At 39.7% G+C, this 21,587-nt stretch overlaps 1 protein-coding gene across 1 annotated transcript in view; it reads right to left on the bottom strand.

Moving 5' to 3' along the window:
* LOC110203739 (rho GTPase-activating protein 29-like) overlaps positions 1 to 21,587 on the bottom strand; it is a 47,088-nt gene that overhangs the window by 4,813 nt on the left and 20,688 nt on the right. The window contains 8 exon segments of the mRNA XM_020980204.2: positions 2,895 to 3,003; positions 3,140 to 3,410; positions 3,792 to 4,003; positions 5,657 to 5,794; positions 6,064 to 6,252; positions 10,963 to 11,126; positions 13,265 to 13,363; positions 20,985 to 21,116. Of these exon segments, the coding sequence (XP_020835863.2) occupies positions 2,895 to 3,003; positions 3,140 to 3,410; positions 3,792 to 4,003; positions 5,657 to 5,794; positions 6,064 to 6,252; positions 10,963 to 11,126; positions 13,265 to 13,363; positions 20,985 to 21,116 (1,314 nt within the window).

The following is a 21,587-nucleotide window of genomic DNA, read 5'->3' as shown; positions in this document are numbered from 1 at the left end:
GAGAAAGGGAAGAAGAGATAGGAAAGGAAGGTCATAAGGTAGAGAAGCATCAAACTCCCTACAACATATACTGGAATGCAAGACATAAAGGCCAACAGAGATACTGGCAACAACAGTGACATCAAAAACAATGAATTCTCCCCCAAAGTAACATTCCCCATTTATTCCAAACAAAAACGGAATTTAACCCACTGAGCTTAAGAAGATTCCAGGCTACCTTCCACTTCCTCCCAACTACTACTATTACTAACTACTACTACAAACAACCATTACCACCACTACCACCACCAACAATGACTACTATGACTAACAACTACTACTTTACTAACTACTACTTCCAACTATTACTACTACTGTTACAACCAACTACTTACCACCACAGCCATTACTGTCATTATAGCTGCTACTACTACCACAAGCACCAATAACACTACTCATTACTACTACTACTACTACTACTACTATCACGACCACCCACCAGTACTACTAACTACTACTACTAGTAGTACTACTACTTCTACTGCTACCACTACCATTGCTGCAGCTACTACTACGACTGTTACTACTTTTGCTTGGCTGCTCTTAAGGAATTTCTCATCTGGACATACATTTCTTAATAAGAGGAAACTCTAAAAATTGGTTTAGTGCTCACCTAGCTTGTCATCATCTTCCTTTTATCCTCACTTCTTCCCTTCATCTCTGTCCCACCTCTGTTCCTTTCCTTCACACCTCAGCCACAAATAGCAACTGTCCACTTCTCTTATTAGACCCTCTGGCTTTCCCTAAGTGGCCATAATCTATCACTGTTCTACCTTTCTCCATTATCATCAGATGCCTATTGGACATTTTAAGCGGGATGTCCTGGCAAAATCTCACACTCAACAAATCCCAAACTAAGCTGCTCGTCTTTTGCATTAAGCCCTCCTTTCTTCCAAAACATCCCTATTTCTGTCAAAGGCCCCACCATCCTTCCCGTGTCTCCAGTGTGTAATCTCAGCATTATCTGGGCTCCTCTTCCTCCCCATATGGTGAGCTGCCAAACCTGGGCTTCTGCTTCCAAACATCTCTTGAGTCTGACACCTTCTATTTGCAGCTACCACCTTAGAGCAGACCCTGAACACCTTTCACCTGGACTACTGCAATAGCCTTCTCATTAGTCTCCCTGATTTTCCCCACTCCAATCTCTCTCCTGAACTGTTGCCGAAGTGATTTTCCTTAATTCATGACAGATCTGATCATGTGATTTCCCTTACCCAGTCGACTGCAGGGATTCTCCTTTGCCTGGAGGATCAAATACAGACTCCAGTATTTAGCTATTAAACCCTTTTGGAACCTGGCCTCCACTTAGCTTCCCAGCCTCACTGGACGTGACTCTCCCTCTCACATTCATGAGGCAACTAGGGGCCAGAGTTACTTGGCCTGGGCAAGTCACTTCACCTCTCTCTGTTACAGTTTCCTTGCCTGTAAAATGGCGATAATAACAGTGCCTACCCGCCCGAGTTGTGGTGAGGGTCAAATCAAAGAATAATTGTGAAGCACCAGCGCAGCACCTGGCACACAGTAGGTGCTACGTCAATGCCAGCTATTCTTATTCTTATTCCTCTGCTTCAGCCAAACTGGCCTGTTTCTCACATGGGACACCTAGCTCTGGGACTTCCCAGTGGCTGTCCCTCACAACTAGAAGGCCCCCCAAACTCCTTTCAGATTCCACCTCAGAGACATTCTCTTCTTTTCACATCTGGCTCAGGCGCCACCCTCTACGAGAAACATTTCCTGAGCCCAGCTGTCAGTGATCTTGCTCTAACTCCCAAACTTCCTGGTACTTAGGTACTTGGTCTACATAGTATTTAACGCGGTATTTCTGCTGCACCTCTCTGTATAGGTACTTGCTATCTGTCCCCATCAGAATGCAAACTCCATGCATGCAAGAATCTATTCTTTGTACTTGTATCTTCAGTGTCTCGCACATAAGTGCTCAGTAAGTACTTGTTGATTGGTGGATGAATAACATAGTTTTATAAGATACAAAGATAACAGTAAGAGTACAGTTATCATTTATACTGCTTTCAGGTTTGCAAAGCACTTTACAACTATCTCATCTGAGGCGTACAATAACCCTGAGAGGCAGGTGATTTACAATGCCCTGGAGAGATGGGTGCTAGGCTTAGCTCCATTTTCCCAAAGAGGTAACTGAGGCACAGAGAAATGAAGTTACTTGCCCAGGGGGTCACACAGTTTGTGTATCAAGCAGGATTTGAACTCACGACTTCCTGACTCCAAGTGTATCACTCTGTGTGGAGGTGAAAAAGAAAGGCTGTTCTAGCCATGCCCTGGCCAGCCCAGTGTAGGAAGGACTCAGACAGACTGAAACTCAAGTGCACCTAGAGCAGAGAGACCAGAATGGTGAAGTGTCTGGGGCCTGTTCAACAAAGGATCAGTAGATGTGCCTGGAGATGCTGAGCTGCGAGAAGAGAAGACCCTGATCTGCCACTCACTCTCCAAAACCTTCCTGTTCCCGCAGCCACATCTCTTCCATACAGGCAGCCTCTTCTTCCATCACATACAGCTCGCCCCTGTGGTTACACTGGTCATTGTCCCTTCCCCGGATGAGTTCGGGCAGCCTACTGGTCTATCTCAGCTCTGCCCACTCCACTTTATCCTACCAGGAAAAAGATGATTTTCCACAAGATGGTCTGACTATGTCTGCTCCTCTACTCAAAAAACTCTACTGGCTCCCTATTACTTCTAGGAACAGATCTAGAATCCCTTTTCTGGCAGCAGGGGCTCCTTATAACCTGCCCTCTCCCTTTCTACCTTTCCAGTCTTCTTATACATTACTCCCCACCATGAACACTACCACCCAGTCATAGTGAGTTTTGCAAATAGCTACTCACCGATCACAGATGCATCAGCTCCTTCTAGTGCATTTTTATGGTCATGTGATCCTTCAAATGATGTAGCTTTTTCTAAAATTACACTCTCGTTATGAGAAAGTGAGATGCCCTATTGATGGAACAGGATAAAACAAATAGGTTATAAAAGTAAACACACTGTCTATGAAATGGGTCAAAGAGCTGATATTCATTCACCCAAGCTCCACAAACTCCACAGGCATAATTTAATATTCGGCACCACTCACTTCCTCTGAAGCAAGATGCAAGTGAGGCTTTCTAGGTCTGAGGGTGAAGCTTTCATTGGTAGAAGAAGTTGAGAGTGGTTGCAAGGACACATCAAAGATCTTCACAAAATAAGCTATAAGAAGCTCCACAATTCGAGTCTGGTAAGGATAGTCCACCAATGAGGAAGGGGAAACCTTGGCATCTGTCCGCCAAGGCCTGATCAGAGTTGGTCCAAATATGATCCCCAGATTACTGGCTGGCATCTTGTTTTCTTCAGCCTTTTGGACCACCCTGGAAAGGAAAACAGGGAAGATGGGCTGTCACGTCTGCTAGGCTTCCTTTCTGGCTTCGGAAGTTGTGAAAGATTTGCAGTGAGGAAGCTGGATTCAGATATCCTCCTTCACCACCTCTCCAGGTGTCAGCAGGATTCCACACTATCAACTACGACACCAGCACAAGGCATACATAGCAGCATTATGGTGAAGGGGAAGCAATAGTGTTTTTAAGTTATTACATGAAAAAAGGTGACCCTAAATGCACATTCATGAAGATTCCTTCTACTGCTCCAGGCTACCCACTAGAAAACAAAACAAAACAAACCACCACACTCCACTCCCATTTGCCCATTACTACAGACAAGAAAGGAGATATTCTTTAAGGTGAAGCTCTTACCTATTAAGATGGCCAATAAGGTACTCAATAGTATTATAATTTGGTCCTGGAAGTTTTTTCAGAAGAGCTTTGATTTTCTTCAGGACTTTATTTAGTTCAGCACCCTCGGCTTCAGGGCTTGTCGGTTTTGAGTCTTCATTTACATTCTGGCTCTCTTTGGCAAGACCAATAAGCTCATCATAAAGACGAAACAAAAATAAGGGTTCTGGTAACTAGAAGGAATAAAAACATATTAGGAATGCCAGCCTGCACATTACACTATCTATTTTTTTCCTGATCATCATCACATCCTGTTTAGTCTAGCATTTTTCTTTAAAGAGATTAAAGCCTTAGAACACTAGACCAGCTTCTGCTTCAACCCTAATTCATTCAACAAGCATTTAATAAACACCTAAGTAATTGGCAAAGCATTGCGTTAGATACTGTGGGGATAAAAAATAAAGTTTTGATCTCTCAATGCTTCTCCTCTACTCAGGGTATTCAGGGAGGGGCAAGAGAATAACCAATATGGCTTCACAAAGGACCATAATATATGGGAGAATGTGCTAAGTGCCTTCTGAAAAAGGCAAAGGGCTATGACAGGGAGGCTGGCAGTGGGAAACTGAAGGTACTTGCACTTGGAGGAATCTTGGGTGTCACCCAAGTGACCTGCCTTGAAAGACAGTCAGGATCTGGATAAAGCCACTACAGCCTCATTGACTGATTTTGGTTTATGACATAACCTTATCTTACTAGTGTATAAGGAGGGGAAAAGAAGACTACAGAGCCCTATAGTGTATAAGCTGAAAAATGAGGGTGAGAGACCAGTCTTTCCAAAGGGAATATTAATGGAATATACTCGGAGGGAGAAGATCAGGGTACACATCCTGGCCCTGCAACTAACTAGCTCTGGGACACATTTTATTCAGGCAACTGAGAAACAAAACTCCAATTCCATAGGAGCCAGTCAAAAGAAAAACTCCCCTTAAAACATCATTATTTATCTCGTGAATGAAATTTTCTTCCACCTATTGACCTACAGGCATTTTGAGCACTGTGGATTCTCTGGCTCAATAGTAAGAATTACAGTGAAATGCCAAAGCTCTCTGATACTCTGAGTATTGGAGATAATGTAGCTTTTAAATATTCAGTATAGCTTCCTCACTGAACTGGTAGCTATTTTTAGACATCAAAGGATCTGCTTTTACAGAGTACTATATGCCAGGAACTGTTCTAAAGTCTTTTTACAAATAGATCTCATTTGATCCTCACAACAACTCTGGGCAGTAGGTGCTATCATTATTATTCCCATCTTACAGTTGAGGAAACTGAGGCAGGAAGAGATTAAGTGGTAAGCCCAGGGTCACACAACTAAGCGTCTGAGGCCAGATTCAAATTAGATCTTTCTGACAGCAGGCCCAAGCCTTCTATCCACTGCACTGCCAGCTGCATCTGAGCACTTTATAAGGAACTTATAAATTATTTAGTCCAAGCCTCTCAGTCTGCTAAAGAGTAAAATGAAGCCAATAAAGGTAAAACGATTTCGGCTATGGTCCCAGCCAGAGAAAGAAGTAGAGGTAAAATCGATTCTATGTCCTCTGGGGTCTTTTTCAAGTTTGCAAGGAAATCTGATATCGTTTACTCCTAGTTGCTGGAGGTTTTTGTAATTCCCGGTTACTTTTAACTAGAGTTAGTGAGCGGGGCTAGTGACTTTTAAGTGCTCAAAGGAACTTCATATACTATAAAAAATAAACTTTTTCCAGCAAAAAGTGATTCCAGTGCTTACTAGCTATTTTAAGGAATGATAAAAGAATAGATTCCCTCATAACATAAAGGTAGCCAGAGTCTTGCTTCAATTTAAAATAAACTTCAAGTAGAGTCTTTACCTTACGAAGATATAACTTGAGAACATTGCTAATATCATGTGCAGAGAATTCTGAAAGTTCCACTAAATCCGTTCCATTTTCAAAGGACTGGCAGAGTTTTTCGACTCTATTTTTAGCTCCATTCACACGGTAGATGCCCTTAAAAAAGAAGGAAAGAGTAAGCAAAAAAAAATTTCCTTTGGTACAAAAACTTCAATACGATGATTTCACCAAGAAATAAATACTTCAAGCTGACATTTCAGAAAATATTAAGTGATTTAAACCTACATAAGATACCATATCTTAGAAAACTGAATATTGGTTCCATAATATTTGATGACAGTTTTCTTTAACAAAGTTTTTTTGATGCAAACTAAAAAAAAATCTGTTATGGTTTGAAATTTTAAATAAACAAAGTTAAAATATACCTTCACATTCAAGGCTCGGCTTTCAATTTCTGAAGTACATTTTTTAATAATGAAGGGGATGCCATCAGGGGCATTTTTAGCAGCTTGAGCAAATTCCACACCAAATAAATGTAACTTTGCATGAAGTTTCTTGTGCCCACATTGAATGGTTAGGGTTTCCAAACATGCTTTGTGACAAGCAAGGGAGCACTACAAGAAAGAAGATTTTGTAGAGGGATTTGTTAGAGTCATATAAAATATTGACAAATGCAGAAATGAAAGCTAAATTGTCTACAAACATCGAATTACCTGTGGGGTCTCTGTTCAATAACCAAAGAGCAGATATGGTGCAGGTACTTAATCATATAAATTTGACATGCTTACGTAGGGAACAGAAATGGATGAAGGGATGAGGAAACCCCCCTCTGCCTAAGCAGGCCAGCACCTTCTCAGAAAGAGCTTTTTCCAAGTACTTACTGAAAGGCTAAGTAACATATTCAGGGTCACATAGCCAACATCAGTGATGCACAGGTTAGGGGTGAAGGTGGAGGTGTAGGAGTGTCGCAAGGCAAGTTGAAGCCATTTGGTTAGACTTCACTTTATCCTACCTAGGACAAAATGATTTTTCCACAAATGGAAAGATAGCTGCAAAGGGCTCAATGGAGGAAGCCACACAAATAGCAGGTTTTGGAGAGAGGAGAGTAGGGAGGAATGGGCCAGCCTCTAGGACCATGCTGATTCACTAAGACTCTGTGTCCCTCAATTTTGTCTAGTGATGACACACTGCCAAACCTGTGACAGTATAACTCATCTGTCACCCACCACGACTCCGAAGGCTAACCAGTTCCAAGTTATTCTTTCTATCCCTGTACTAATAACTCATGATGCCCAACCTCCTTTAATCTATCCCGCCGCCCCATGTCCCAGTCTCCCTCTGCCTCTTTCCTGCAGGCTTTCTTTTTTTCGTCAATTGGGATTAAGTGACTTGCCCAGGGTGACACAGGTAATAAGTGTCGAATGTCTGTGACCGGATTTGAACTCAGGTCTTCCTGACTCTAGGGACACTTTCTGTTCCATAGAGAATAAACTTCACTTTATTTTCATCCCTCTTCCCACACTCCTTCTATCTACTGGCTCCAAAACCTAGCTCCCTCCAGAAGATACTGTATCCTTGGCCACCCTCTCCAGCACCGGCTGTTACTTTCCTGACCCACTGGTTCTTGAGAGGACATTAGAATACTTCATGCTCCCCACTGACGCTTTTAGACTTTCTTACTGCTACCATCACTAAAGTAACCTCTGCTCTTTTGAAATTCACTGCATTAATATGTTCTATCTACCCTTTTCAAATCACAATGGCTATTCTATACATGTTCTCAAGGTGCTCAATGCCTGAATCTTCTGTTCCCCTAATTCCTGCCCTTAAGCTAGGGCACTTCAATGTCCATCTTGATGCTCTCAAACTTTCTAGCCTCTCAATGCCTAAATTTCCTGATCAGCTACTCATTTACTCCATTCTAGCTACACCTAAGGATGACTACTCACCAGATCTTACTGTTACTCATCAGGGTCCTAATTCCTTAACCCCAAACTCAGACATTCTACAGTCTGACCAAAGCTTCCTATCATTCTATCTCTCCCTGTGACTTACCTCTCCTAAGCTTATTCTTCATATCCATGAAGAACTCCAAATCCCTCTACTTCTGAGCATTTTCTTACATAATTACTTATCACAATCAATTCCACACTATACCATCATCTATTCTTGAATTTCTCACCGCTTTGGTCCTACTGCTGCTCCTCCCCTGCTAAACACCAATCCTAGATTACTCTGGCCATCCATTCCCACTTATACTCCCAAGGTATTAACAAACTGAAGGATCCTTCATGGGCCATGAAGGAAGACATGCTAACCAAGTACACTATAAATTCATATTATCCAATTTCAACTTGGGCCTTACTTCAGGCAAGGCAAATTCTTTTAACCTGCCTAAACTGGTTCCTTATCTCACTCCCCAAAGATGCTATTCCAAACATACTCTTCTCTCTTCAACTCTCCTATACACCACCTTGTTATCTCAGGTTAAATATCTTGCCTCTTCTTTTACTGAGAAAACTAAGGTTACAGGCCATTAACTCCCCTTTCTCTTCAGCTCAAAGCTCTTTTACACAACATTCCCCAGTCTCTGCTGAGCCAGGCTCTTCTCCTTGACAATGCTGACCCCTCTACATATGCCCATGATCCAGTTTATCCCGTATACTCTAGCAGATCGCCTTGTCAATCATTCCTCACATTTCCCTACCTTCAACCTCTTTCTATGGACTATCTCTATCCTTTCCTACTGCCTTTGAACACACCCTTCAGCCTTAAAAAAATACACACTTGACCCTGCTATCCCTTGAAGTTATCATTCAATCTCTTCTTGGCCAAACTCCCCGAACAAAGTTATCTACCACTCATTGCTTTCTTTTCCTCATCCTGTCATTTACCTAATCCTTTGCCATCTAGCTTCTGAACTTATCACTTGACTGAAAATTCTTCTCTCCAAATTTAGCACTGATCTCTTTCCTGCCAAGCCTGGTGGTCTTTTCTCAGTTCTAATATGTCTTGACTTTTCTGCTACATTTCACACTTAACCTTCTTCTCATTCCTGGGTACTCTCTCCTCTCTGTGACACTGCTCTCTCCCAGTTCTCTCTCCACCTATCTGACCATTCCTTCTCAACCTCCTTTGACAGATCACTGTTCATATTACATCCCATAATTGTGAGTGCTCCCAAGGTTACATCCTGGATCCTCTTCTCTTCCTCCTATACTTTCTTGGTAACCTTATTGTGCCCCATGGGTTTAACCATCCATGAAGATGACTTCCAAATCTATGTACCTAGCCTGAGTCTCTCCTGAACTTTAGTCTCACAGCACCAAATACTGGTTGGATATTTTAAACTGAATGTGTGGGAGAAACAATCTCAAATTGGATGGCCTGTAAAAATTTAAAACATGTCTGAAACAGAACTTATTCTCCTTCTCCTCATCCTCACCATTTTCCTAACTTCCCTATTATTAACTTCCTAGTCACCCAGGATCACAACTTAGGCATTTACTCACATTCTCACTCTCATATCCAATCAGTTGTGACGCCTTGTCATTTTCTGCCTTCATAACATTTCCCCTACATGTCTCCTCTCCTATGCTGACACTTTCCCCACCTTGGTGCGGATCCTCGTCACCTAATGCTTGGACTACTGCAATAGCCTTCTGGTTGGTTCTCCTGACTCATCTCTCCCCAATCCAGTCCATCTTCCACTCAGCTATCAAAATGATCTTAAAGCCCAGGTCTGACCATGTCATCTCCTTGTTACCTCCAGAATCAAATATAAAATCCTCAGTCCTTTTAAAGGACTTCATAACCTGCTCCCCCCTTTTGTCTTTCCAGTCTTCTCTCACCTTACTCCCTTCACCTACTCTGCCATCCTATGACTCTGGCCTCTTTCATGTTCCTTACACATGACACTCCATCAACCAACTCTCTCCCTTCCTGGTCCTCTGACTTCCTTCAAATCTCAGCTAAAGATGCACCTTCTGCCAAGAAGTTTTTCCCAGCCCTCCTCAATCTCAGCATCTTCCCTGTGAGACAACCCTCACTTGCCTGTATAGATCTTACCTGTGTTGTTTATGTGGTGACTCACCTCTCCCCCATCTCTCCATTAGACTGTAAGCTCCTTGAGCACAAGGACTGTCCTTTGCCTTTCTCTGCATCGCTAACATTTAGCGCAGTGCCTGGCATGGAGCACAAGCTTAATACATTCTTGCTGACTGACTGAATAAACTGGAAGTCTAATGGGAAGAATTTTGGAAATCTGAGTTTGCCTCCTCTTCCCCCTACTGAAGTCCCCTGACTTCTGTGGCACAGTGAATGGAGTGCCAGGCCTGGAGTCAGGAAGACTCACCTTTCTGAGTTCAAATCTGGCCTCAGACACTTAAACAGCTGTGTGACCCTAGGCAAATCACTTAATCCTGTTTGCCTCAGTTTCCTCATCCATAAAATGAGCTAGAGAAAGCAATGACCAACTCTTCTAGTATTTTTGCCAAGAAAACCCCAAAAGGAGTTCATGAAGAGTCAAACATGACTGGGGCGACTAAACAACAGAAATGAATATAAGGAAACGAGTGGTTTGCAATGATTTGGGAAACAATGCATTACTTTCAAAGATTCCAAACATCTTCCTAAAACAAAGGCTCATTCTCCTAACACCAGAGTTCTTGTATTAATACTACAGAGCTACCAACATAAAAATAACAACCCATGCAGCTAGGTGGCACAGTGGATAGAGCACCAGCTCTAGAGTCAGTAGGACCTGAGTTTAAATCTGGCCTCAGACATATAATACTCAGTAGCTGTGTGACTCTGGGCAAGTCACTTAACCTCAACTGCCTCACCAAAAAAAAAAAAAACAAACAAAAACCAAACCAAAACAAAACAAAATAACAACCCGTTCTCTGAGTGATCATGCAAAGGGCAACGGAGAGATGTACAGAAGGCATCGAGGAGCACTAACACTACTTCAATGAATTACGTGCACTTAGTGAGTAAAGGATCTCATCAGGGACAGAAAAGGAGGTGAGTAAGCAAGAGTGGAGAGAAGAGGCAAAAGCCACTGTGCTACCTATCAAGAAATCGGAAGGAGGGATACACGTGAGAAGAGAGACAATAATCACATAGAATGAGAAGGGGAAAGGATTATAATCCAAACCACTAGAGAGAGAACCCACAGTAATGAGATCATGGACCCAACCCACTGAACTATCCAATTATTAATGGAGTACTGAATATGAAAAATAGCAAGCAATTATTATAGTACATCTTTACAAACATTTTTTAAAAAATCAGAAATTGTACTATTTTCTGATACTTCTTACCTCCACACACTCTGCCCCATGGAATATGACTAAGCTGTCACATTCTCTACATTTAGATGGAGTCCTCAGTTTCCGAAGCTTATGGCTGAGAGCAGCTTTTGACTTGAGGGCATTTCTAAATGGTCCAGGGAAACTGGTAATATCAGGCACATGCTCATTTAAGCCTTGAAAACAAAATTCGGTGATTATTTAATATTTCTAGGGAGATATCATTTGACTTCAAAATATACTTGTTGACCAAAACTGATCATTAAAAAAATGATGGTAATATCACAACATGACATTAACTTAGACTGGCAATAGAAGATATTAAAGCAAGCAACAAAATTATTTTCCTTACAAGTACATTTGCAAAGATATTTCTAATTTTTATAATGTGAGTCCAGCTGCCTATTTTTTAAAATAATTCATTAAACTATAATTATATTGATTATAAAGCAGCATTTATTAAAATACTATTCAGAAAGCATATGATAAGGCTTAAGGAACTTTTTGATGATATTAATTTCTTGGCAATTTGCAATACTTCTAACAAAATAGCACTATCATAAGCATGTTTATAACATTATCTCATGGACTTGCACCAAAAAGAATTTTTTTAAAAAAAATCACCACACTCACCTAAGAATTTCAAGATAAAATCAACTAAAGGACTAAATATTTTTATCAAGAACTTAAGTCTTACCAATTCACCTCATGCTCTTCAGATCAACATGTGCATCAATTTCCTCATTTGCACATTGAGTCCTACTCTTAATTAACACAGGCCTTCCAAGAAGATATTAATCATCACTTCTCAGTTTAATTATAATATGGTGGTAATATCTTTTCCTTCTCTACTTCATGGTTTAAGTAGGAGTGGAGAACCTGTGGCCTTTGAGGCCACATGTGGCCTTCTAGATCCTTAGGTGTGGCCTGTTGATTGAGTCCCAGTTTTACAGAACATATCCTTTTATTAAGTGGATTTGTTCTGTGAACTTTGGATTCAGCCAAAGGCCACACTTAAGGACCCAGAGGGCCACATGTGACCTTCTAGATCCTTAGGTGTGGCCTGTTGACTGAGTCCCAGTTTTACAGAACATATCCTTTTATTAAGGGGATTTGTTCTGTGAACTTTGGATTCAGCCAACGGCCACACTTAAGGACCTAGAGGGCCACATGTGACCTCATGGCTGTAGGTTCTTCACACCTGGTTTAAATCATGCGTTTATTCTTATCCCTAGAAAAAGCAAGCTGAGCTCTTCAAGCAAAGGTCATGTTGTCAACATCTTCATCATCATTAAACCCAAGATCTAATAGTCCCAATTAGGCAGGCTCATTAACTTATTTTTTGATAGGAAACTTCCTACTGACATGAAATATATGAAACTAGAAATAGAAATTATTTTGGAGTCAGAGTACCTAGGGCCAAATCCTACTTCTGTTAATACTGTGTGGTATTGTGTAAGACCCTTTACCTCTCTACAGGCCTTAGTTTCCTTACCATTTGATTAGATGATGTTTAAGGTTCTTTCCATGTCTACTAACTCTGAATGCTCTAGAAATGATGTCAAAGCAGGTTTGGTCCTCAGGTTTGCAATGTAATATGTTTAATCAAATGAAGAGATGTGAAATAAATTTGGTTAACAAGATGACTACTTTCCTTCAATGTTATTTAATTTTCATTACTGTACTAGCTTTTCTACCAAGAATCATACTTAATTGATGCAGAGTTCTCAATTGTTTCTACTGAATAGGACTGCTTCAACTGTTAAGTGCTATGCATTACTAGTCTGATGAAAACAGAATTTCTGATCTATCATTATGTCTCTAACCCACACATCATGCAATAATCATTTCAGAAAAATATTCTTAGGGTTCACTTGGCTAACATATTTGTCAAATCACATTTTAGGTTTACTTATTGCATTATTTTCAAATCATCATGCCTGGTGAAGGGCAGTATGTGAGGGGTAATGAAAAGCCCCTTAAAACCTGGGATAAATAAACCTAGCTCTGTCACTTACCTAAGGTGTGACCTTGGGCAAGTAACAGTTTCACTGAGCCTTAAGTTTCCTCACCTCTAAAATGTGGACAATGTTCTATACACTATCTCTGCCTAATAGGGACGCTCTGAGGAAAACTTTCTGTAAAGTGTAAAATACACCTTTGCAAATGTGAGCTGTAGATATTATTATTTGGCACAAATTGCCAAAGAAATACAACTTTCATATTAAGATTTCAGGTCTTATTCATCATTAGACACTAAGGCTATAAATTCATCTAACTAAAACTGGGTCAAATAAAGTACAATGTACAATACCAATCTCAGAAGGAGAAGGCGGCTCTCTTTCATCTAGCTCATCGGCAGAAGACATAGTCCCCATTGATGGTGTCCGAGGAAGGTGACGTTTAAAATCCCCTGGAGGAAGACAGACCTAGTAAAACTACTTGTATATGCAATTACAGAAATTTTTCATTTGAACAATAAGGACTTCATTTTATAAAGGGCAATTTTTGTTGAATTTTAGAGATAGGGGTGTGTGTGCATGTGTGTGTGTGTGTGTGTGTGTGTGAGAGAGAGAGAGAGAGAGTGTGAGTGTGTGTGTGTGTGTGTGTGTGTGTGTGTGTGTGCGCGCGCGCGCGCGCGTGTGTGCCATTAAGATAGCCCTACTCTTCTGGTGCCTCATCATGATAACGGTCTTGCAGGCCAAGCCAGTGTTTCAAATTAAGCAGGCTTGGGGATAGACTCATGTCAGCTGCCCAGGGACCAGGGGCTGAATCACTAGATTAGCTGCATAATGATGAAATTTTTTAGCCAAAGAATCTCTACAGGGAGACTCACCAGAGTTTTCCTCCCAACTTTAAATAATGACTCAAAACAAATTCTGGAGCAGCAGAACCCACAAAAAAGATGGGATGAAACAGTTTCTAGCCCAAGACAACATAGAAGGTTGGCAGAAAAGGTCTGTTGCACCAGGATGAAAATGCAGCACAAAAGGCCTTGTACCAGCAAATGAGCAGCAGGCCTTGGGGGCAACTGAATCAGAAGTTGCACTGGTAGTTTCCGGATCACTCAGCCCAGAGACAGGGGGTCAGACACCTCATCAGAAGGAGATTACAGGAATCCTTTAGGTGGCAATGGGAGGACCTTGTTGCATTGCACAACCATCTGGGTTGCAGTCCTGGCTCTCAGTCGCAGGGCAAGGAGCAGCACTAACTAACACACCAGGGCTTGCAGCTGCAGGACAGCTGGGACCTTCGTCACAGTTCAAGTGGAAAAGAGTGCTTGTGGCCTATCACGGACCACAGCACAGGCCAGGAGAGTGGTAAATACACCTCTCCCTAGATCATACCACCCTGGAAGAAATGAAAACTTACAGGGCCCCAGAATTATCTCTGAAAATAGATGTACAAAAAATCTGAAGCTTTGGACATTGCTCTCTCCACGCAGAGTCCCACTTTAGCACAGAGTTAAAAGACAAGAAAAAGATTGGGAAAATGAACAGACAGCAGAAAAAGGTCCTAACTATAGAAAGTTACTATGGTGACAGGGAAGATTAAAACTCAAACTCAGAAGAAGACAACAGAAACAAAACTGCTACGTCCAAAGCCTAAAAGAAAAATGTGACTTGGTCTCGGGCCATGGAAGAACTCAAAACAGATTTTAAAAATCAAGTTAGAGAAGTCAAGGAAAAATTGGGAAAAGAAACGAGAGTGATATAAGAAAATCATGAAAAAATAGTCAACAACTTAGCAAAGGACACACGAAAAAATACTGAAGAAAATAACACCTTAAAAGACAGAACAGGCCAAATGGAAAAGAGGCACAAAAAAATCCAATACAGAGAAGACTGTCTTAAAAAGTAGAATTGGCCAGATGGAAAAGGAGGCACAAAGGTTCACTGAAGAAAAGAATTCCTTAAAAATTAGACTGAACAAGTGGAAGCTAATGACTTTATGAGATACCAAGAAGAAATAAACAAAATCCAAAGAATTAAAAAAAAATGTGAAATACTTCATCAGAAAAACAACTGACATTGAAAACAGACTGAAGAGAGATAATTTAAGAATTATTGGACTATATAAATACCATGATTAAAAAAAAGCCTAGACATCATCTTTCAAGAAATTATCAAGGAAAACCACCCTGATATTTTAGAACCAGAGGGTAAAATAGAAATTGAAAGAATACACCAATCATCTCCTAAAAGAGATCCCAAAAGAAAAATTCCCTAGAATATCACACCCAAATTCCAGAGTTCCCAGTTCAAGAAGAAAATATTGCAAAATAGCCATAAAGAAACAATTCAAATACTGAGGAGCCACAGTGAAGATAACACAAGATTTAGCAGTTTCTACATTAAAGGATCAGAGAGCTTGGAATATGATACTCAGGAGGGCAAAAGAGTTAGGATTACAATCACGAATCACCTATGCAGAAAAACTGAGTATAATCTTCCAGGGGGAAAAAATAGACATTCAATGAAATACAGGACTTTCAAGCATTCCTGATGAAAAGACCAGAGCTGAACTGAAAATCTGACTTTCAAGTACAAGAATCACAAGAAACATAAAAAGATAAACAAGAAAAAGGAATCTTAAGTGATTCAATGAGGTTAAACTGTTTACATTCCTGCATGGGAAAATGATATTTGTTACTCCTAAAAACTTTTCTCATTATTAGGGCAGTCAGAAGGACTATACATAGACAAGGGCATGGGTATAAACTTAATATGATGGGATAATTATCTAAAAAAATAAAAGGGAGAGGAAAGAGGAATGCACTGGGAGGTGAAAGGGAGAGGTAGGATGGGGTAAATTATCTGACATAAAAGAGGTGTGAAAAAGCTTTTACCATGGAGGGGAAGATGGGAGAGGTTGGGAGGAAGTAAATATACCACACTCTCACTGGAACTGGTTCAAAGAGGGAATAATATACATATTCTGCTGGGTACAGAAATACACCTTACCACACAAGAAAGAAGAATGGGAAGGTGGATAAGAGAGTTGGTGGAAGGGGGAGGATGACAGAAGAGGAGGGTTAGATTGGGGGAGGTAAAAGTCAGAAGCAAAACACTTTTGAAGACATACAAGGTGAAAGGAAAGAGACAGTAGGATAAACAGGGAGAAAACAGGATGAAGGTAAATATATAGTTAGTAATCATAACTATGAAAAAAATGTACAGCAAGTTTCTTTGCTAAAGACCTCATTTCTCAAATACACAGAGAACTGAGTCAAATTTATATAAATAAGAGCCGTTCCTCAATTGATAAACAGTCAAAAGATATGAACAGGCAGTTTTCAAACTAAGTAATCAAAGCTATCTAGAGACATATGAAAAATGCTCTAAATCACTAATGAATAGAGAAACACAAATTAAAACAACTCTGAGCTACTACTCCACATCTATCACATTGGCTAACATGACAGAAAAGGAAAATGACAAATGTTGGAGAGGATATGAGAAAATTGAGAAACTAATGCACTGTTAGAGAAGTGGTATACTGATTCAACCATTCTGTACAGCAATTTGGAGCTATACCCAAAGGGCAATAAAATCATGCACATCTTTGACCAAGCAATACTAGGTCTGTATCCTAAAGAAATAAAAAACAAAAAGGAAAACATCCTATATGTACAAAACCATCTAAAGTAGTTCTTTCAGTGGTGGCAAAGAATTGTCAGTTGAGGGGATGGCCATCAATTGGGGAATAGCTGAACAAGTTGTGGTGTTATGATTGTGATGGAATACTACTGTGGTATAAGAAATGACAAGCAGGATGATCTCAGAAAAACCTGGACTTACATGAACTGATGCAAAGTAAAATGAACATAAGCAGGAGAATGTTGTATATTGTAACAGCAATACTGCACAATAATCAACTCTGAATGACTTAGCTATTCTCAGCAATACAATGATTCAGACAATTCTGAAGAACTTAAGATGAAAAGTGCAATCTACCTCCCGAGAAACAACCGATGGAGTCTGAATGCATTCTGAGGCCTACTTTTTTTCTTTGCTTCCTTTATTTCTCATTTGTTTGGGTTTTTTTGTTCTGTGTTTTCTTTAACAACTTGAATAACATGGAAATTGAGTTGCATGACTGCACAGATATAACCTATATCAAAGTGCTTGCATTCTGGATGGGGGGAGGGACAGAATTTGGAACTCAAAAATTTTAAAAAACAAAATGTTAAAAATGGTTTTTACATGTAATTAGGGGAAAAAATATTAAATTTTAATAAGAAAAAACCCCAAATCCTCTAGAAAACAAACACTAAGTTAGAAAGATTACAATCTACATCAGTGAAGAGAATAGTACTCACTCTGATAAAACAAGCCTTTGAAATATACATAAGCACAACATACACACAACACTCGCTCTCTCTCTCTCGGGTTACAATATTCTACTAGTTTCAATATAAAAGATTTGCTTCCACTTCCAGAGTTTAACACAGACAGTTCTTAAATAGTAGGTTATGTTGTTAGAAAAAAAAAGTGCTGTAATTAAATTAGAACCAAGGTGAGTGTCCATCAATCACAACATTGGCTAAACAAACATACCACGGTATGTGAACGCAATGAATTACTATTATATCAGAAGAACAGACTGCCATGAAAACCTCAGAGAAATCTGGCAATTTCAGTACTAAAAGACATTGAAATTCTGGTCAATTCACCATTCCAAAAGAAAGATGATGAGATATACCTTCCTTCTGTAAGGTGTGAGGCAGTATACTACAGGTGTAAAAAGAGGAATACATCGTTCAGTAAAAGTCTGTTTTCCTTAACTGTACTTCTTTGTTAGATGGGAATCAGGAAGACCTGAGTTGCAATACCACCTCACTTACTGGTTGTGTTACTTTGAACAAATCATGTAAACTTTCTTGGTTTCCTTTATCTGTAAGATGTGGATAATAATAGCATCTACCTATATCCCATGGCTGGTTGTGAGGAACAACTGAGATAAATGATATAAAGTACTTTTGTAAATCTTAAAGTAGTATATAAATCATAATTATTATAATTAAATAATGAGGTGATTTTTTTTAGGCAATTGGGGTTAAGTGACTTGCCCAGGGTCACACAGCTAGTAAGTGTCAAGTCTGAGGCCACATTTGAACTCAGGTCCTCCTGACCTCAAGGTCAGTGCTCTATCCACTGTGCCACCTAGCTGCCTCACCCCCTTTTAAAATTTCTTTTTCTTTTCTTTTTTTTTGTGAGGCAATCAGGGTTAAGTGACTTGCCCAGGGTCATACAGATAGTAAGTGTCAAGTGTCTGAGGCCAGATTTGAACTGAGGTCCTCCTGACTCCAAGGCCGGAGCTTTATCCACTATGCCATCTAGCTGCCCTAATAATGAAGTGTTTTGTTTTTAAGAAACCCATTTCAAATACAAAAATGTCTGATTTTGAAAAGGAGTTTGGAGTGAGGTAGAGTATGGAGGGCACTTGCAGAATGACATGGACATGAATCTGTAACTTGATAAATATTTAATCACTAGCTTCACAGCAACTCTTCCACCACCCCCTTAATGAGATCTGGTCTTCTTCCTTGACAAAGCTGGAGCTTTGGACCTGGCCCCAGGAAGTCCAGCCTGACTGATCCATCAACAGTTTGGTTGAGAATGGAGGCAATTTCTGGGTCTAAGCTAGAATCAACTTACTTTCCCTAAGGTCTACTGATAGCAAAGGTGAAGTTAATACTCCCCTGGGTTCACCTCTCTAAGGTACCCCTAGTATTAGACCCAGTTTCTAGAAAAGAAGAAAATATTTACTCACATTGTTATCTTGTCTTTTTTTCCCCCACTGCTTGATTTTCAGACAGACATAAATTTTTCCTCACCATAAATTCAAAGATGTTTAATACCAGGACAAACAATCCTTTCTCTAGTGTAGCAATTTTATTTTTTTTTAACTATCTTTCAATTTATTATTTATTTTTAGCATTCTTTTCTTTTGAAATTTCGAGATCCAAATTCTCTCCCTCTCTGCTACCCCCTTCCCCCACCCACTGAGAAGGCAAGCGATATATCAAAAATATATGTGAAATTGTACAAAATACATTTCCATATGAGTTACATTTTTTTAAAAAGCAAGAAAAATAAAATGAATAAATGATACTTTAATTTGCATTCAGTTTATCAGTTCTCTCTCTAGAGGCAGATAGCATGTTTTCATCATGAATCCTTTGGAATTGTCTTGGATCATTGTATTGATCAGAGTAGCCAAGTCTTTCACACTTGATCATCATTACGACAATGCTGTTATTATGCACAATGTCCTCTCAGTTCTTTTCAATGCATTTTGCATCATTTCATATAGGTCTTGTCATGTTCTCACAGCAAAATAGTACTCCATCACAATCATACGCCACAACTTTTTCAGTTGTTCCCTAATTGAAGAGCATCTGTTGGATTTCCAATTCTTTACCACCACAAAAAGAGCCGCTATAGATACTTTTGTACATACAGGTCCATTTTCTTTTTCTTTGATCTGATTGGGTTATAGATATAGTAGTGGTATTGCTGGGTCAAAGGGTATGTACAGGTTTATAGTCCTCTGAGCCTCTTGCCAAATTATTCTCCAGAAAGCTTGGACCAATTCACTACTTCACCAATAGTTTACCTCTCCAGCATTTGTCATTTCTGATAGGTATGAGGTGGTATGTCAGAATTATTTTAATTTCTCTTTTCTAGAAAAATCAATAGAGATTTGGAACATTTTTTCATATTACCATAGATAGCTTTGATTTCTTCTGAAAACTGCCTAGTCACATCTTTTTAATATTTATCAACTAGAATGGCTCTTATTTCCAAAATTTTGACTCTGTTCTATACTCAGTAAATATTTAAGAAATGAGGTCTTTATCAGAGAAACTTGCTGTAAAAAATTTTGACATTATTTCATTCTCTAAGGTACCTTTTAGCATAATGTCCTTTCCCTGACTATCTCTTTTAATTAGGTTTATTTTTACTTTTGTATTGTCTGATTACTACCCACTGCCTTTTTAGTTCATATTAGAATCGGCTGCCCCTGCTCATTATTTTAATTTTCCATGAGCCTTTCTGTTTCAAGTGTGTCTCTTCTAAACAACATATTGTTAGATTCTTGTTTCTAATCCATTCTGCTATCTGCTTCTGTTTCACGGGTGAGCTCATCCCATTCACATCAACAGCTATGATTCCTGTATATTTCCCTCCATTCCATTTTCTTCTCTTTTGCCCATCCCTCCTCTAAAGTCTATTTTGCTCCTAACCACTGCCTGCTCTTAATCAGTTCTCCATTTTATCTTTCCTACCCTCCATTCTCTTATCCCTTTCTTATCCTATTTCCCTGTTGGGTAAGTTACATTTTTTGTGGGGTAGGTTATGCTTGGATGCAATTCTAACTCCTTTTTTACTTCATTGGGTATATCATGGAAATGTGAAAAGCACTGAGGTTCCTTACTAAAAGAGGCTGAAGCAGCTTTATCAGAAGCATGTAGAAGGTAAATTACCTCCTGGAAATTTTTCATGTATGTCTTATGAAGTTCAATTATAAAAGTATTTGCTCAGAGAACATAAGCTGTGCTTTCAGCACTTCCTGACTGGAAGAGGACTCACAGTCTAGCATTCCTCCAGAGTTTAGAGTGGCTAAAAAGGGAAAGGGAAAGACCCAATGATAACTGACAGAGGCAAACACAAAAACCAATCTAAAAGGACAGGGATGGCTCAGGAAGGAAGGAAGGAACGGCAGGGGAAAAGTGGAAGAACACCAATGTGGACCAGACGTCACCTCAGTTCTCCTGGGTACAGATTTCCATCTGGGAGCTCCTTAGAAAAGTCGTACATATACAAACTGTGACATCAGAGAAAAGGTAGAAAGGATATTTTAGGAACATTTCAGACAAAGGAATAAGAGCACGGGACTAAAGCTATGGTTTGGGATAAAAAATATCAACAGAACTCAATAAAAATCATTTTAAAATCTTTTAAATTTTATCGGTATTTATAACTCTCCAACAACATTACCAGAGTTAAAAACAAATGTTTATGTACCTGGACTAGCAGAAGGAGAATCCATGGACCTTGATTCACTGCTTCCTCCAGCACTCTCTGAATCACTGCACATTCCACCACCTTGATGACCAACTGACCATGATCTGACAGGAGGTGGTCGCCCTCTGACAGCTTTAAAAAATAAGATACTTGAAGATTTCTACAAAATAAAGCTATGACTTAGCTAGAGGCTAAAACATAAAGCAAAAGTTTAATGAAAATATATCAGTCTGCAAATGCCATATTTAAATGTAGTTACTTCCTAATGTTTCAAGCAAATTAAAATTATTTAAAGCACAATCAGCTTTAAATGTAAAAATATTTTATTTAAGGCATTAATACTTTTATTACATAAAGGGTTAAGGACTAGGACCTATGATTTCATTGGTAGAGGGAATGCCAAGAGGAGGAAACCCCCAGTACCAATGCAGGTTGGCACCTTCTCTACAACTGATAGTCTGAGGGATTGCCTAGAGCACTGAGAAGCGGTGTGACTTTCCCAAGGTCACACAGCAAGAATATATCGGAGGGAGGATATTTCTGATTTCAAGACCAGCCATGTTGCCTCTCACTTTTATGTATACTGGTAAACATTTGCAAAAC

This window comes from Phascolarctos cinereus, unplaced genomic scaffold, assembly GCF_003287225.1.
Source record: "Phascolarctos cinereus isolate Bilbo 61053 unplaced genomic scaffold, phaCin_HiC Scaffold_5;HRSCAF=322, whole genome shotgun sequence".
NCBI lineage: Eukaryota > Metazoa > Chordata > Mammalia > Diprotodontia > Phascolarctidae > Phascolarctos > Phascolarctos cinereus.
The sequence above is the reverse complement of the archived record's forward strand: the minus strand, read 5'-3'. Positions and strand labels throughout refer to the sequence as shown.